At 26.6% G+C, this 19,580-nt stretch overlaps 1 protein-coding gene across 1 annotated transcript in view; it reads right to left on the bottom strand.

Annotated features, from left to right (window-relative positions):
- Positions 1 to 5,240, bottom strand: part of LOC136090754 (uncharacterized) — a 5,464-nt gene extending 224 nt beyond the window's left edge. Inside the window, exons 1-9 of the mRNA XM_065817639.1 lie at positions 4,264 to 5,240; positions 3,828 to 4,117; positions 3,058 to 3,748; positions 2,609 to 2,685; positions 2,228 to 2,421; positions 1,790 to 2,116; positions 1,055 to 1,210; positions 719 to 911; positions 1 to 624 (exon numbers count right to left, since the gene is read on the bottom strand). The exon at positions 1 to 624 is cut by the window's left edge and continues 224 nt beyond it. Coding sequence (XP_065673711.1) covers positions 305 to 624; positions 719 to 911; positions 1,055 to 1,210; positions 1,790 to 2,116; positions 2,228 to 2,380 — 1,149 coding nt within the window. The 5' untranslated portion in view covers positions 2,381 to 2,421; positions 2,609 to 2,685; positions 3,058 to 3,748; positions 3,828 to 4,117; positions 4,264 to 5,240 and the 3' untranslated portion in view covers positions 1 to 304. The remainder of the gene's footprint in view (positions 625 to 718; positions 912 to 1,054; positions 1,211 to 1,789; positions 2,117 to 2,227; positions 2,422 to 2,608; positions 2,686 to 3,057; positions 3,749 to 3,827; positions 4,118 to 4,263) is intronic.
- Positions 5,241 to 19,580: the final 14,340 nt, after the last annotated feature.

Consider the following 19,580-nt stretch of genomic DNA (forward strand, 5'->3'; position numbering starts at 1 on the left):
TTTTTGTTTATTTATACACGGTCTGAGTCGCATGTTCTCAGGAGTAGTCTGATAATATTTAAATTTTTTTAAAACTTTTAATTATTCAAAAAATAAACCAACCGCTCTCCACTAAAAACGAACGCCGTGGCCCATAAGTGCGTTAAAAAAAAAAAATACAATTAGGGTGATATTTATTTACACCCCAGAGCCTAAAACTTATTTTATACTTAGTAATGCTTTTAATATGTTTGTGGCTATGAAAATAGCCGTTTTTAATTGCTCTTCTTTGGAGACTTTCTCAGCGGAGTCAAATGTTAGGTATTTAAGAATTTTTTAAAATAAATTTTCTTTTTTTTACACATGGTTTAAGCTGGATGTTTTCCGGGTTTGTTTTTTGGTAATGGGATTTAAGAATACTTTTTAATTGGATCGTTGGACAAGGAATTGATTGATATATATTTTTCAGTTTATTGAACTCCATGTGTATTGACTCGCCGCCTTGTTCGCCATAAAATCCAAATCCCGCTCTCCATTTTTCTAAAAACGGAATAGCATGATGTTCCAGCATATGCAACTTTGGCGAAACTGAGGCCTCGGGCCAATTTTTCCGATAAAATTGCATTAATTCGTTTATCTTCTTTTCTGAACAATTTAAATATTAATGTAATATAAGTTATAAAAAAAATCAGGAATAGCACTAAAGCATATTTTACATTATAAAAATAATAAAACTTACTTAAAATACTTAATTTTTCTGCTGAAATAGTATTTTTGGATGAAAATATGTAATAACATTGAGCAAATTTATCAAAGAGCTGCTTGTATTGTTTGCTAACTTCAATTGACTTTGTATGTATTTTTGTCCCTGAATACCCATTGTCATAAACAAACTTAGGAATAGAGTTGCATAACCGAAGTATTGAAGGTTTCTAAATAGAAATATATTTTAATAGTTAATACTTATTTATTATTAACAAAAAATTATAGTTAATACAAAGTTTTACCCTGTTTATAATAAAATTTATTAAATAAAAGTTAAAAAGTAACAAAAACTTAAAAAGTAAAATATTACATTTAACATTTTATGCACATGATTTCCAATAAAACTTTTTCCATGATATGCTTGACGTTGAACATTTAGCTGTTGTAATATTGCCTCGATCATTTGTGTGCAAGGTCCCTGACCCTTCTTTAAAAAATATTCTTCAAGAGTATTACATAGATTTGTCTAAAAAGAAACTCGTAAAACACTATGCATATCAAAAATAGAATGACTTTAGGTTTTAGCGCATTGTTAAAAATGATGCGAAGGTTTTAGCGCAAGGGTTAAAAATGACTTTTAACCCTTGCGCTAAAAATTTTTAAAAAAGGTTTTTAAAAATTTTTATAGAAATTATACCTTTTTAAATTAAAATAGATTTTTTGCTGCTTATTTTTTGTGATCGCTCAAAACCTCTTACGTCTGGGGCTAAAGCCACTTTTGCTCCCCTCACCACGTCACTGTTATTAACAATTGAGGTTCACATATAACAGCAAACTAAGTATTCCCATAGCTAACATTAGCATTTCAAGTTTGAACTTACTTGAGTGCTTAATAAAATAGGGCATGAGAATTTGAATTTTACGACTTTTAAAGCCCTGATTACACTGAATGTTTTTATTTTATCCATTGGATATAACTTCTGTTAAAATTTAACAAGTGAAATTTATAATATATGGTTTCTTTTTTTGAAAAATGTACAGTTTTAAGAATACAAACTTCACTATTAAGAAATTATAACTAATAAACTCTCAATCCAAAAATTACCTTTTTTTCTTTTTCATTGTTAAGTAAGTCAATTTCTTTTAAGTAAAGAGATTGAACATCGTCTACATCATCTGAATTGCTAACTGCAGCTAATAAAATGACATCATTAACCACTTGAATTTGATCATCAATATTAAGAATGTCTATTTGAAGATTCCACAACTGCTTTTGTTTATTTATAAAAACGTCATACTCTTCTGAGCATTTTATGCTGCTTTTTAGAGGTTCAGCAGCCATCATTATGTCCAATTGATGAACTTCTTCTTCAAACATGTTAAAAAAATTTAAATAAATACCAAGAGCCATGTGTAGACTAGGTAAAGACACCTAAAAAATTAAAAATAATTTATATAAAGTATAGTACTTTGATATTATTTTTGAATATCATGCTCATAGTGATTTTTCACTGTCAAAGTAAAAAAAATAATCAAAAATCACTTGGTCTAGTGGTATTTTTAAAATTGGTTTGATTATCACATTATTGAAATTTTTTGCAATACTCTTTAGTCCTCCATTTTTCATAAACCTTTTATGATCTAAACATAAATCTTCCAATGTGCGATATTTCATCTCAGGGTCAATACATTTCATATCGTTTGCTGTCGCATAACAGAAAAGACAACAATGCCTCCCTCAAGAATAAAATAAACAATATATTGATAAGTAAAAATTAAATTACATTATTTTATATTATTAAACAGGGCCATCATTTTGAATTTTTAGGTAAGATTATTGATAATTGGTTTTGTGATTCAGTTATCTCTCTGATTTTCCTGATAAAAGAAAAACCTATTAATTAAAAATTTTAAATAAAAATACCTGAAGCTCCTGAAATACCATAAAGTGCACAAAGAAACTTATAATCACCAAAAATGAATACTCTAATATTTCTATCCCTATAAATAAAACTAAACGTGTTATTCGCAAATGATTGTAATAAATCTATACTCTATAGAAGTGTATAAAGATTATCAAATGAACAATATAAACATTATCAATATATTTTAACTACTATTCACCTTATAAAGATAATCTAAATAAAAATAATCAACAAAATAAATAAAGATCTAAAAAAAAGGTGTAAATAAAGATAATCAGCTTGTTAAAGTCTTTTTTTTTTAATCTCTGAGTTGCTTTGTAAAAATGCCTTCACTAGTTTTACTAAACATAGCCCAAAAGATACCTAGTTATGAAGGCGATGCAAAACAAAGGGAAAAAAAAAAGATTTTATTATACTTTATCGCAAATCGCATTTTAAGAAAACTTACTTATACTTTATTTTTTGTAGATCTTCTATTTCTTTTTCAAATCATGAAATGGCAACTTTAATATTGATTTGATAATCCTTTGCCTCAAAAATACTAAAAACAATAGTGTTATCTTTGCTGTTTGGGTTTATGGTATTTGCTACTTGGTAAGTCATTTTAAAACTTCCTCCGCCATAATCTCCTCCTATTTTAATCTGTATCTCTTTCTCAGGGAAAAACTCGTGATAATGAAGACTTTTACAATTATAGAAAAGTTATAAAAAATATATATATATTAACAATATATAATACATTAATATTAACAAAAATTGGCTAGTGATGATGAATATACACATTTTAACAACCTTAATACAAAACCCTCACGTATTTTACATCACATTTTGCATTAACTTATCATTATGTTGGGGGTCAAATATGTATCAGTGTTAATATGCTATATTGTCGTACTTCTATTTGTATTTGATTGAAAATAATTTTAATATTATTATTTATATTTGATCAAAAATTATTTTCAGTTCATAAAAAATAATTAAAAAAAAAAAAATTGAGATTTATTCAATACTTTATTGAACACAATCAATTTGTATCAGATAAAACACACTACAACTAAATTATGGATCTGATATATCAACAATTGTTGATGACAGCTGAAGCATGTGATGCTGTTTGTATATCAAAACTCTTCAGCCATCTGTAAAAAATTATTCACAATATTCTATAAAAATAAATAACATTTTTAACTAACTTAAAAACATGCAAAAAATAAGAACCTAGATATATTTTTAAGCTTTTCCCAAGGTATGCAGAGATCTGCTTTCATAGCTACCATCTTAGTTGCACTAATTGTGACTTTAATATTAGAATTAGCCAATATTTTTTCTTTTGTTTCTGATGGAAGTGAAATCAGAAGCTTTGAGGACTGGCTACAAACTGCGTCATTAGATGGACCAGACACAACTTCTATATTTCTTTTGACAATAGCATTTCTTTCTCGTACAGTTGCATTTGATGCCTCATTGCTTGTGACATATGCCTTTGGAATAGATGAAAACAAAACCGGCTAAAAAAAAAAAAAATCTATGAAAAATATTTATTAAATGTTAAATATTTTATTAAATATTATTAATTATTTAATTTACTATTTAACAATTATGAAATATTTAATTTACTATTTAAAAAAATCAATTTTAAAATCAAAAATTTTACTCTAGGTCCTGCACTTTTAAATGAAATTGATTTCCCACCACTTTGTTTCATCTTTTGCTTAAGAATGTGGAGTGTAGCATCTTCAACTATTCTTGGGATATGACTACTAGCTGTTAGATTAAAAATCTCTGAAATGCTATTGTTAAAAGTATACGATGATGGTGACAAACTTGATGAAGATAATGGTGATGACAACAATATTGAGACGGGTTGTGTTAAAGATTTTTTATTGCAGGCGAGCTTATGATGTAAATACACATCGTATTCTTTTACAACATTGAATTTTGTTTTACATATAATACATTGAACAGTCAACATTTGTATAAGTGAATTTGTTTTATTGCTGGTCACGAAGTCTTCAGGCAACACAGATGTATCACATTGTGGGCATAAAGATTCATTAATGTACTTTATTTTAACATTTTCAACTATACAGAAAAAACAAAACAAGTGTTCACATTTTTTTAAAGACACCGGTTGCTTTGGTATTTTACCACACAAATTGCATATGCATAGTTGCAAATAAGGATTGAATTCATTTTTCAAATCACTACTATCTATTTCCATATTGTGTATTGTGAAAATATTTTCTTTTAAAATGCTAAACATTGAAAAAGTCCAAACTCTTTCACCTATTCTAGGACGGCCAATAAACTTTGTTTTATCTCTTATTTGAGATTTTGAAGCATTGAGACCTTGACTCAGTTTTTTTACCGGATGACAAGTATAACAGTCATCACAATGATGTGTCCATTGTGTACACAAAAGCAGAGTGGTTGATGACTTTCTTTTGATTACAATGTTAATTGTTAAGTAGACAAATGTTTAAAGGGTGAACCCCTTCCACATCTATTAGTTTGATGTGAAAAATATTTTCAATTTTACTTTTTTGGATGGCTCCAATAAGGTATTTTTTTTTAAAAAACAAAACAACCACAAACTCTGCAAAGGAGATTTAAATTCTTGATATGCAAATCCATCTAAAATAAGTAAATTTATAAATAAAATATTTCAACACAGTATTAAAATAATATCAAAATACTAATTAGAATTCAATACATGAATTAAATCAAAATTTAAAATTGTAAAATTAAGTAAAAAATAATTCACTATAACAAAGTTATAAGTGCATACAATAAATTTATTGTATAAGTAAAAAAATTGTATTTAACACCCCCCTTATAGTCAGTAAAAAATGAGTTATATGCAAGCCAAAGCACTATTCTTAACCCTAACCATGACTGTCTAAGAATAAGATTTTGGAGAGGGTATTTTTTTTATATACAATTTAACAGGGTACATTAAATACATGTCTACTGACTTCTTTTATAAAAGAAGTCAGTAGACGTGTATTTAATGTACTTATTAAACTCATTTTTACTGACTATAAGGTGGGTCTTAAATACAAAAATATTAGAATGCTAATCAAAAAATAAAATTTAAATAAAATATATTAGCTCAATAAAGAAAAAAAATTATATCACAGGTAAAAATTTTAATTTATTACAAACTAATAATAACTCGAAAGATCATAACTTTTTGTAAAACTTCTTATTGTTGACCTGTGAAAATGTTAATTTTCAGCAACAACAAAAATTGTAACCTGAGATGAATAAAAAGCATCAAAAAGATAAAAGATTCATAAAACTTCTTACAAAATTTCTGTCTAATTTTAACGCTCAAATTTTGAAAAACATCAATTTAAAATGTATAAACAAACAACAGTATGATACCTATAAAAGTAACTTAGTTTTAATCGTAAAATTATACATATGCATATCAATTTTCGTTGATTCTATATAAAAAACGGTACTACTATAAGTATTTTTCCCAAAAATTGTATTACAACAAAGAAACAAAAACAATTTATACAAATAAATTAGTTGCTAAGAAAAGTTAATTCGGTTTCGAAGGTCCACAGCCATTTTGAAAATTATTCAACTTGCTTTATGCCAACGCGCTTGCGTATAATAACTTGGCGCTTTTTAGTAAAGTTTGAATGAACGTGATAAAGGGGTTTTAGTAAAAAAAAAAAAAGATCAAAATAATTTTGTCCACCATATGTCTAATATCCGGTCCGCATATTTTGAAACCCTATACAGACTCAGAGTAGGCAGAGATATGCGCAATCTGATTCGCTGATTTTGAAAGAGAGGCATTTTGCGCGTATGTTTAAATCAAAACAAATGTCAAAAAATGTCAAAAAACATATGGAATAATAAAAGTGAATTTGAGTAATTTCATAAAAAACCAAATAATAATAGCAAAAAAAATTATGATTTTTCTATCCAATTTTGTGCAATATAGTATAAATACTTATACAAACCCTCACAACTCAAAACATCCGTAATTTTCAGAATTTTTTCTTAAAAATAAAGATTTCAAAAAATAAGTTTGTTTTTTTAATTGTTTTTATAATTCTAAGATATAAAAAAGACAACCATTGTAACAAACTATAAACCAGATGGTGAAACTTGACTATGCTGTGATTCTCATACAATAGATTTTTTTAAACAGCTTTAAATTTTATCTACTAATATCAATAGACTATAATTAACTTGGTATAATTTTTTTCAAATTAAGTTCCCATTTATCCAATCATTTAGCAAGAAAAGTATTTTGAAACAATAGCCTAATTTCTTTTTAGAACTTTACACTTATTACTCCCATATATAAATTATATACAATAAATTTGAGGATTTTGCTTATTGGTTGTTATAGCTAGCCCAGATGATTTGCAACACTCTTAAATTAAAAGCAATTGTAAGCAAGAGCAAATTTAGATATCCTTTGGTAATGTATAGTAATAAAAGATCACAAAGCACTGTAAGCTATTAGAAAAAATCTATAACCTGATGTCCACAAGTGTGTTTTGATATAGGAAACTGATTACCGAAAAGCAATAACTCTCAACTTACCACACCTTTATGAAAAACTAAGTGTAAAAAGGTAGAAACAAGAAAGATTGCAAACATGCAAGTTCATGTTGTTGTTAATTTCAATTTCAAAACTCAATACATTTTTGTTGATATATAACTTTTAACCTGGACAAAATACTCATTATTGTATTCTATAATTAATATAAAATGTGTATCCTTTAATAGCAACTGATGGTAAATAATATTAAATAAAGCAGCAAACTTTGATAAATTTTACATATTTATAATGCTAATAATTTATTTTACATTATATACTCTTGAAGAAAAAGAAAATATGTCTGCTCTAAAAAATTTAGAAAAAAAATCTTAAATAAAATGTACTCCATATTTACAAATTTTATTTATAGTTTTATTATATAATTTTTAATATAACCAATAAAAACAAGTGTTCTTTTTTCAAATTTCAGTGAATATCTCTTGTTTATTAATATAAAAACAGAGATGCGTTATGTTTTATTTTGATGTAATATTAACAACTTTTTTGAAAACTTGCTTCTTCAAATGTAAAAGCTAATTTTGATGAAGTTATTTTTATTACAAAAATTGCCATAATTCACCTTTATTTGGTTAAATTTTTTGAGTTTAATACTCAGTAAAGTTTTAATGTTCAGTGAAAAAACAAATATCACTTTTTTTGTTAAATTTTCCAATAGATTATTATCCAATTTATTATTCAAATTATTTCCAATAGATTAATATCCAATTTTCATCCTATATAATATTTAAAGAAAAATATTGATGTACGCCTTATCAGCCTTTTTAAAATTTAGGTTGAATAGTAACTTCTTCAGGGTTCGTAGATTTATATGGAGCATGTAAGCTAGTTTGGCAAAACATCTGTAAAAATTTTCTTTTTCCAAAATTTTTTAATGTTAAACTGTTTATAATTAACAAGTTGGTATAAAGATGCAATTGCATATAAACTTTGTATTGAGCATGCTTTATAGAACACGGACATTATATTTGATAAGAAACACATTTAGAAATCTTGCAAAATTGCACACATGCAAATTCAAGTGAAATATTTCAAGAGTTTACACATACAAAACACATTTTATAATAGCAAAAATATTCATAGCATGACAACTTATTTTGTTCTTTTTTTGATAATTTTCTTTTCTTTTTTTTATTACTCTTTTTTCATTAAAACGATTGATTTTAACCACTTAGTTTAGTTTTTTAAATCATTTTTTTTTTCAATTACTGCAATACAAAAAATGCCAATCATTTGCCATAATCCACTTTTATTTATGCCATAATCCACTTTTATTTGGTTAACTTATTTGACTTCAATACTTTTTCTTGCTTTTAATGTCAGTGTTTATATGTAACTGTACAAAAATTACTGTTCTGTAGACAAACATAAATATCACTTCTTTTGTTAAATTTTCAAATATTTTATAACTTAATGCAGCCTGCCAAAATTTTTATAAATTTTAAAAAAGTTTTTAATGGTTTAACACAATGTTTTATTAAAGTTACTTAATAAAAAAATATATCAGCCTCCTCCAAACTATGGTTGAAACAAAGCATGAAAACAAAATCTCCTCAGAGCTCATATATTGACATGGAACATGTAAACTAGTTTTGCAATTAGTACAAATTTTCTTTTTTAAAAAACTCTAATTTTCAACTCTTTATAATAAACATGGAAATCAGTTTATAAATAAAGTTCTTCACCAGTAGTCACATAAAACTGCATATAAACTTTGTATGCAAAAGTGCTTCACTATTAGTCTCGTAGAACATACTTATATAAACTATGTATTTGAGAATGCTTTAAGGCCAAGAGCATATTTTATGAGAAACACATTTGTATATTTTTTCAAATTTACTTCAACACATTTTTTTTTTTTCGTTTCTTAAAATTAAACAATAGATAAAATCTTCATCACCAAGATAAACTTTATTGAAATTTTTACGAGTGAAAATTCTCTTGTACAAATAGATTTTAATACATTTTAAATACTCTGAAGAGTACTAAAATAAAATGAATTTCCTGTGTTGATAGTAACACATGACTTGTATTGATAAACTTAGTATATCTTTACTTTGAAATTTATTTCAAAAATCTGTTTGTTTTGATTTTCATTATATTTTTCAACAAAATCGCACTTGCCTCTCTTTCAAAATCAGCGAATCAGATTGCTCATTTTTCTGGCTATTCTGAGCCTGTATAGGGTTTCAAAATATGCATCCGGTCCACTGTGCCATGTTAGAAGCAAGAGAGGGGCCTACATTAACAAAAAATTTGTTAAGTTCTAGACATACATTTGTTTTGCTTGCTATAATTTTCTTATCGCAAATTAGTTTTGTGGTAAGCAAGTGTACTTCTTTTTTTCTCTTCCTGTTAATTCGTTTAAAACACCCCACCTCTTTATGTCGAATTTATGCTTATCAAACTGATTAGAAAAATATCTTATTTTTGCTTCTTTTATGCTATATTGAAAAAACTTTTTATAATTTTTGTAGATTTTTTCATCATCTTTCTTTTTTGATTTAAAAAATTTTACGTAAAGATTTTGTTTTCTTTTTGAAGCTTTAATTAAAGTTATTGTTATCCATGGATTCTTATATCCTTTGCTCTTATTTCTGTTGTTATTATTTGGACATTTATTATCAAAGATATTTTGAAATGTACTTGAGAAATTATCAGACGCAATATTAGGATTTGTTGATGAATAAACGTTATCACATCGTTCTATTTGCAGTTTGTTTTTAAAATTATTTAGGTTTTTTATAGAAAGATTTCTGAAAGTCACAAAGCATTTTTTATTGTCAATATTAGATAATACTTCGCGGGATATATGGAAAACCGGAAAACGATTAGAAAAGTCTGCAATAAAGAGGCCTGATTCAAATTTAGTATTTAGGGAACTGTTTGTTAAATTATTGTCAATCACAGAAGATGATTGGTTAGTAATGTTAATATTTATATGCGTGTGGGTTTAAATATGGTGGGTTTTGTATTAAATTCAAATAGTAAATTGAAAAAGTTTTTATGTTTGCAAACTTCTCATAACATAATGCCATATTTGTATCTCCCGCAGAGAAAACATACTTGTTTTGTTTACTCGTTTGAGACATAAAATTTCTTAAGATATTAAGGAAGTTAACTTGTTTACCACATGTGGTCGGTATAATGAGGAGATTAAAAACGGTTTAACAGAAGTATTTAACACTTCAATGCACAAAGTTTCAATATCTTTATTTGTTTTTGAAAATGTGTTGTTGTTTTTTTAATTCAAATTTATCAAAAATATATACTGCAATTCCACTTCTCTTGCTGTTTACCAGCTGTTGGCTTATCATTTTATATGAAACTAAATTGTATATGGAATTTTCGGACATAGGCGAATTTTCATCCTCTCAAGTGTCTGATATACATATTACGTCAAAAAGATAGTTATAACAAATATAACATAAGAATAATAAAAATGTTTAAATGATTCAAAATTTTTGTTCATTGACCGTACTTAAAATGTTTAAATCTTTGTTAAGTTTTTCTCTCTTAAATTCTTTTGGTTTATAATATTCATTATTTAAGCAGTTAATATCTATTTCAGTCAAAAAAATTATTATCATTTTTGTTATATTTCAAAATTTCAAAAATAGGGGAAATTAATTTTGTTAAATTCCATTATTGTTATGCATTGTTTTAGATATATTTATTGTTAATATATAACAAAAATCTAAATTTAGTACTTGATAAAACGTAAATAAATAAATTACTTGCTTTCAACACCCTCGTTCTCATTTTTCATTTCTTATACCACTAATTGATTATAGATGACTTTTGCGTATTTTCTGTTACCACGATGTATTTTAGTATCGACAAAAAGTTCTTTACGAATTCGCATTGTTTCATCGCTATAGTCTTTGTTAATTAATATATTCTTTCCCTTGAGTTTACGAGCGTCAGATAATATGTTTTCCTTGTCCTACCAGTTTAATCTTTTGCAGACAATAGTTCTAGGCTTACCACTAAATTTACCGACACGATGTGCTCTTTCAATAATAGATCCGCAATTTCAAGGTCTTCTTTAAATAGTAAACTTACTTTTTTTAAAACATCATTATACGCTTCGTTATTTGCTTATTTGATTCCGACAATTCTTAAATTGTTACGTAGGTTTTGATCCTCAAGATCGGCTGTTTTTATTTTATTTTCATTTAAATCGCTGCTTAATTTTCGGTGGAATAATTTAATACCCACAATAGTTTCTTTAATTTCTGCCATTTTACTATCAACCTTGCACACTTTCGTTTCCATTTGATCACCAACAAAAGTAAGCCCACGTTTTATTTCTTCAATGTCTTTGGCTAAGTTATTAACTTTTTCAAGAACATTGAGCAAACTTTCCTTAAAACATTTGAAAATTGTATCTCTTTGTAATGACATGAGTTCTCTAAGCATTCCCATTGAAATTACTTTATCGTTATTCATTTTTTATGTTTTTTGATATTGTTTTATATGTCTTATAAACACAAATAGAACTGTTTTTTTTTGTGTGTTTTTTTCCGTCTGATAAAAAGCTGAAAATTTGTACAGACGTTGGAGACATTATTAAAAATAAAATATAAAAAGTCCCCACCGATTCCACATTTGCAAAAAAAGTTATTCAAGGGAAACGGATAAAAACCTTTGTCGCTTTGCATTACAATATCTACAAAAAAAAGAGTTTCTGCAGCTTTTCTCTGACCTTGGATTAGAACAACAAAATATTGCTATGTTTTTGGTAGTTTTATTTTTTGTTTAGCCGTTCTAAAATAAATTACATTTAATTGTAACTAGGTTCTTATATTTTTGATATGCTTAAAAAAAATTTAAGAGTATTAATTTAGAGTAATTTAAGAGTATTAATTAATTTATATTTTCTATTTATTGATTTTTTTTAATATAATTTTTTTTTTAAAGCCATTGTTATGAACCCTGTTTTGAAAAATAATTAACAAATATTCTTTTGCAAGATTATTTCGACTAAATTTTCTTTTTAAAAAAATGTTTGAAACGCTAAAAGTATTTCAAAACGTTGTACCTAATTAAGTTTGTCTTAAACAATGTTTTTGCTTATTATTTTTTCATAGACGGTTTGGTTTAAAATGTTTTATACAAATCTTTTTGCCTTTTGGTTTATGCACATCCTATATTGACACTGTGATGTATGAGGCATTATTAGTTCTTCATCATCCACCTTTTCTTACTAATCTTATCAAGAAACTGACACATTCAATATGTTGCAGACAACGCTAATATGAATGTGAAGACTTTAAACGGTAATAACACGTTTCACATAAAGGGTATCATTCAAATTCATACCCCGAAAATTTCATTTACACAAGAAGATCAAATATTACAAATAGATCTTGATATTAATGATAATGTTATGTAGTGCAAAATGTAGCTGCAAAAAAGTCAGGTTATTGTGTTCACAAGTATGTACTAATTGTCGAGGCCAATCTTTCTCCAATGTTGAATCTTAACAAATGAAGATTTTGAGAAAATTATTGAGACAGCTGATGTTTATCACCAATTGATATCTTTCACATTTCCAGCCAGAGTAAGAATAAGAAGAAGTAGGAGAGAAAGAAGGTGAAGAAGAAGAAAAAAGCGAAGAAGATATAGCTTACTAATATATATAATAGTATATAGAATAATACATGTTTAAGATTTGCAATATCTTAGGAATCGTGTTTCTTAGAAAAAAAAGTAAAAAGGCAATTTTTACAGATATTATTATCTTAAACTTTTGCTTGATCTTTTTTTTTTTTTATAAAACTTACCGTTTACCGGAATAATATAAAAAACCATTATTTTCAACCTTTGAACTTTTTTTGCAGATGCAGGATCGGTGGGAATTTTTAATATTTTATTTGTAATAATGTCCTCATTGTCTGCACCAAATTTCAGCTCTATACGAATTATTATAAACTGAAATGTTTATTTTGACCAGACTAAACTTCGTTAATGCTTTACTTTAGATTGAAAACAAATTTGAACGAAATTATATATTTGATAAGAAATTACTGAAAACTTTAATAAATTCTTTATAAACGGAGAAACTTAGCAGCAGATATAATTTTGGAGAAATAAACATTCTGTAAAGAATACGTCTGAACAGCCTGTAAATGAACTTCGAGCTGAACTTTTAGTTTTCAAAAAAAAAATAGGAGTGCAGAATTTGACAATACAAATGGTTTGTTTTAAAAATTGTTCACCAAATTTATTGTTTTTAAAAAGATCATTTAACTCATGCAATAACTGAATTAGCCAGTTGAATTCTTGGTAACAAATTTTATACTCTCCTGATCACTGAGATGTCAAAAGCTTTTTGACATCTCAATGATCAAAAAAATTGTTGATAATAAATTTTTTAAACTAAAAATATACGGGTCTAAACCGTTGTACACAATAATCTAAATTACCCACCAACCTAAATTAACTGCAATATGTCTAAAAAATAGAAAACAAGAGTCTCATATCTGAACTTGTTCAAAGTTCGGAACAATAGGTTATGGATTTTCCTATGAATTTGTTTTTGGATTTTTACTATTTCTACTTTTTGTGAATTTATTACACAGGTCGACAAAGAATTTTCATCAGAGATAATTTTGGGTAGCCTGGATACAACTTTTGACGCTGATTTTAAAACTGCAATTAGATTTATTGATGCACGTGATTTTTTGGAGTTTTTGTTAAAATTGAATTATATTATTAAAAGACTTTTTATTTATTTGTTTTTGATATGACTGGGTAAAAATATTGTCATGATATTTCAATTAGTCTTTTGTATATATACCAGTTTAAGTGGATTTTCTGAATAGTTTTTAGTTTAAACTTTATGTATAGTTATATACAATAATAATATTAAAAAACATAAGCTAATAAACATGTCAAGCCATCCATCCCTATTGCCAATTCTGTGTATCCAAAAGAGACATAACAGTATGGTTTTACTACTTAAGACAATCTAATACGACTGTCATCGATGGCACTGCGGAGATCTGAAATTTATAGGTATGTTAATGGGTATGCTAGCAGGATTTACAAAATATCGTTGTTTCATTTGCCTATGGGACAGTCGTGCCACAAAAAAACACTAAAGCAAACGTGAATGGTTGCTAAGGTTTACATGTTTCCCAGGTACATGCAGGGTCCAGTATGTCTCTTTAGTTGATCCGCAAAAAATTATCCTACCAGTTTTCCACTTCAAACTTGGTTTAATAAAGGATATTTTGTTTATGATAGGATATTTAAGGTGCTTAAAGAAATCCTAACAATTTTATCACAGAGCACCTTAAGAGCATTTAATTAAGAAGTTCACGCCTCCTTCCTTATCAATATTGTTTGCCTGGTCGTCATACATATTGTCTGTTAGTACAATTAAACGAGAACAATAATTTACAAAAGTAATTTACAAGAAGCAAATTTGCATGGTGCTGTTGCTGTCTGAAAACCATATTTGCGGCAAAGTAATTGACAAAAGAGGTTGCAATTAGCAAAACTCCACAAAAATTGAGCAATGAATGATTGGAAACAAGTACTCTGGACAGATGAATCAAAATATGAAGTTATCGGAAATAAGAAAATAGTTTTTGTTAGAAGATCTGCTATAAAAAATGTCAAGTCAATGTCTCGTTCCAACAATAAAGCATGGTGGGGGCTTTGTAATAATTTGGGGCTGTTTTTCTCTGGATGGAGTGGAAGATTTGCATAAAATTGATGGCTTTATAAAACAACTTCTAATCTTCCTGATTTTTTGAAACTTTTTTTTGAAATAACTTCATTGGTGCCTCCTTTCTTACATTTAAATAATGTAATTGAGACAATTAAACAGACAATGTTTAAAAAATGTAAATGTATAAACTTATATAAACTAAGAAATTTAAATGTTTAAAAATTGTCTTGATGCTCTAATATTTTTATATGATTTTTTACATTTTGACCAATATTTGAAAAATAAAATATAGCCATTTTTTTAGTAAAATTGATATACTAAGCTCAAATATCATAGAAGGGAAAGAAATATATCAGGTTTAGAGTGCTGGCGGTTTCTAGATTACATTAACAAGTCCCATGCATAAAAAGATGGAGTTACAAAACTCATTGGTGCTTATAAAGAAACGAATTGTCAAATGTCTTTAAAAAAAAATGCTCTCACGGTTTTGTTTCCAATTTTGTTTCAATTATCGCAATTTTTTGCAAAGAACCTTTGTTTGACATAAAGAAACATAAAATATGTTTGGAGCTCCATATCTGGAAGTTAGCAATTTATGTGTTATCTGTTTTTTACTTAATTTAATTAATTCTAAATGTTAATAAAATAAAACAAGTTAAGAAAAACAATATTGCAAGCCTTTTTATATTTGTATTTATATAAATATTATTAAATATATTACAATATAATATAGCGTAAAATATGTTTCAATAATTTAACGAAGTTATTTATTTATTTTTTTTTTTTGTTCTTTTATCTTTACAATGTTGTGATTCTATATAACTGATACAAATTTACGTTTATAAAATATATAATGGTAAGAGAAAAAAAATTAAAATCTCATAATTTTATAGAATACAAAAAATATAACTGCAGGATGTCATTAATATTAAAAGAACGTTTCTAGTTTCACAAAGTATAATGGTAGTTCATTTTATATTGGATACACATATAATAAAATGTAAGATAATAAATAATTGACAAATGCTAGATTTTGTACACATAAGTATATGATTAGGCATAAATAAAATTATTTTTGATTTATATATTTTTTATATTGGTATTTGTTATTGAAGTTTTTTGGGATTTTCGTTTTAACGTTAATTCTGGCTCTAGTTTCAGTATTAGTTTAGTGTAAGTTCATATAATTGTTTATATCTAAAACGAATTTTTTTAATAAGATTTTCAAACAATTTAGGTTATCTAATTTTGTAATTATGGCATTTCTGGATATTAGTTTATTATAGAGACAAGGACCGCGATATGAAATTGTGAAACGTGATAGTTTTGTTTTTCTAAACGGTATATTAAACTTTCCTACTTCTCGAGTGTCATATCTAATTATATTGCTTTTAAAAAAATCATTTGAGAAATGTGATGGGAAAAGCTCGAGTTTATATTTCAGCATAAGCAATTAGTTTTGATAAATGTTTATTCTATAGACGTTTAGTGCATTAAGGAGTTTTAACAAAGGTTCAGCATGAGTGAATTTATCTTTTTTATAGACAATTGTTACGGCATGTTTTTGAAGTCGACAAAGTGATTTCAAATTGGATTTATTGGTACTTGCCCGTGCTATATTACCATATGTATAATAGGTCTGTATAAATGAGAAATAAAGATGTTTTAAATTTTCTTTGGGATAACATTGGTCTAGCTTTGTATAGCACGCCAATGTTTTTGATTATTTTAGTATTTAAATAGTCAATGTGTGCTTTCCATGAAATATTTTCGTCAATTAGTAAACCTAGAAATTTAGTTGTTGAGGTTCTTTCAATATTTTCGTTTTCTATTTTTAGCAATGGTAATATATTTGCTATTTTTTTTCTTTTTTGGTTGGGATGGAATAAGATGTAATTGGTTTTTTCTGTAATTAAAGATAATTTATTAGATTTTAGCCAGTTATTAAGTTTTTAATTGACTGAGATGAATAAAATAAATTAGTATCATCTGCAAACATTATGACATCAAGTTTGTTTAAGACTTTCGGAAGATCATTAATGTATATTAAGAACAATAAAAGAGTTAGAATGGAACTTTGGGGAGCGCCACATTCAATCTTAAGCATTTTTGAACAGATATTTTCATCAGTATTAACACATTGCTGTCTGTTTAGCAAAAAGTTTTTAAATTAGAGTAATGCAACATTTTTTACGCCATATTTTTCCAATTTTTTGAGCAAGATAGCATAATCAACTGTATCGAATGCTATCGATAAATCTATAAAGATTCCTAGAACGAGATCTACGATTGCATGTTCGGTTGCATGTTGCTTTTGAAAGCCGAATTGTTTTGTATTTAAGATGTTTTTGTTTGTTATTTATTTGTATAATTTATTATTTTTTTATTTTTTTATTTTAGGTGCTCCATGAAGTCCATACCGTCTTGTCACAGAGCACCGCGGAAGTGCATCTAACTTGGAAGTTTACGCCTCCTTCATTACTGTTACGCGAAAATATGTCCAGAGCTCGTTTCGAAGCTGGATCTCCTGCGTATAAAGCAAGCGCTCTAATCACTGCGCCACGGCCGCACATTATCCGTTCGAGGAGTTTTGAGAATACAGGAAGAATTGAGATTCTTCTTCCATTTCTCAAAACTCCTTGAGAATACAGGAAGAATCTCAAGGAGTTTTGAGAATACAGGAACAATTATGATCTATAATTGTTAAGTAAGTATGGTTCTCCAGTTTTATATATTGGTACAATTTTTGCAATTTTTAATTTCTCTGGGACGGTTCCTGTTGTAATTGAAGATTTAAATATTTCAAAGAGGGGTTTCTTTATTATCGGAAAGATACTCATTACTATATTGCTACAAATTTCATCAACTCCTGGTGCTTTGTTGATTTTTAAATGGTTTTTTGCATTTTCGAGTTCTTAATAGCTTAATCCGTTGAAAGTTAGTTCGCTATTTAGATCAGTAAAATAACTTTCAAAGGAATTATTTGGGGTTTGGATTTTAGACGTCACGTTAGGGTTAATATTTGCGAAGAAATTGTTGAATTGTTCGGCAATAGAGTTCTTATCGTTGTGTTCTGTTTCATTTATAATAATTCTTTCTGGTAAGCTGTTTGTTTTTATTTTTATTTTTTTCCGATTATTTCTTTCATGGTGTTCCATATTTCTTTGGTCTTCTTTCTTGATTATTTCTTTCATGATCTCCATTTGTTTTTTGAAGTAATTTTGAATAATAAATCTTTTTAGAATGCTTTTCTGATTTTTTCGAAAAGATTTTTATATTGTTTATGAGTAGATATCTTCATTTCTGTTTATAAGTAGGTTATCTTAATTTCTGTTTTTCAAATATTTAATATATAGTTTTTGTTTTGTTTTTGAAGATTTTTTGATTCCGCTGATGATCCATGGACAGCTCAAATGTTTTACTTTGACTTCTTTTTCTTTGATTGGAAAATGATTATTATGGTGTTTTAGAAAAATGAAATTATTATATGCAGAGTTGGTGTTACATTCTTGATACACTTTAACCCAATCTATTGCCGATAGTGTGTCTTTAAAACATTAAATAGAATTTATTTTTATTAAAAAATTTTTTTTTATCGAGTTATTATTTATTTTTGTATCATGTTTTATTGTAAAGTAAATTGGAAAATAATCTGTTATATTAATTTTTATTATTCCTGCTTTTAAGGAGGTATCTAGAAATAAGTTTCTTAGTATGTTATCTATAGCAGAAATAGAATTTAAGGTTACCCGTGTGGGTTTAATTATAATTGGTTAAATACAATGTTGAAACATGTAATCAAAAAATGATTTAGTAATCAGATACTCTTTGTATTTTAAACAATCTATGTTTAAGTCCCCGATACAGAACAACTATTATTGCTCTTTATTGATTTTGAGAAAAATTTCTTCTAGATAATTAGAACATTTTATAACATAAGTTACGATCCCTCCTCTTTTTTTGTATGCTTTCCTTTCAGAAGATTTATAATTGGAAATTTGAAAGTTAGAGTTATTTTGGATTGATTCATCAGAACACCAAGTTTCTGTTAGGCAAATCATACTGAATAAATAATTGCAATCAATTAGGAAATGTTTAAGTTTTTGTTTATGCTTCTTATATTTATCTGAATTACCGTAAAATTATTTTTATAAGCTTCAAGTTCACTTTTTTAAAGTTTCTGTTTCAAAATACCGAAGTATATAACTATTCATTTGAAAAATTTGCGTATTTCAAAGACATTAAAGCATTAAAGTCGTCTCAAAATCTATTGTTTTATTTTTTTATTGCTATTATTTTAGAATGTAAAATTTAGAACGCGTTTACTTAGTAAAACAAAAGCGTGTTGCGCTTACAGATCTCAAAATATAACTGGATAGAGTCACGGCAAATTTTTTGAAGCCAGATTTTGTTACGAACTTTCACGTCATTCAAATATATAAATATTTTTAAATGTACATGCCTCAAATATAAATATAATTTTCGGTTTTACATAACAATAATTTTTAAAAAAAAGGCAATATTACATATTTACGTAAATTTCTAAATTATATATTGTTTAACTAAATATACTCTTAACAATAAGTTTGCATAATAATATTATACATATATTATTAATATCTTGCTTTTTTAAAGAAAAATAAATGTCATTAAAGAAGATAAAAGTTTTCAGTTTTTTTAATTAAGAATTAATTTATTT

The sequence above is a fragment of the Hydra vulgaris genome, chromosome 14 (assembly GCF_038396675.1).
Source record: "Hydra vulgaris chromosome 14, alternate assembly HydraT2T_AEP".
In the NCBI taxonomy this organism is placed as follows: Eukaryota; Metazoa; Cnidaria; class Hydrozoa; order Anthoathecata; family Hydridae; genus Hydra; species Hydra vulgaris.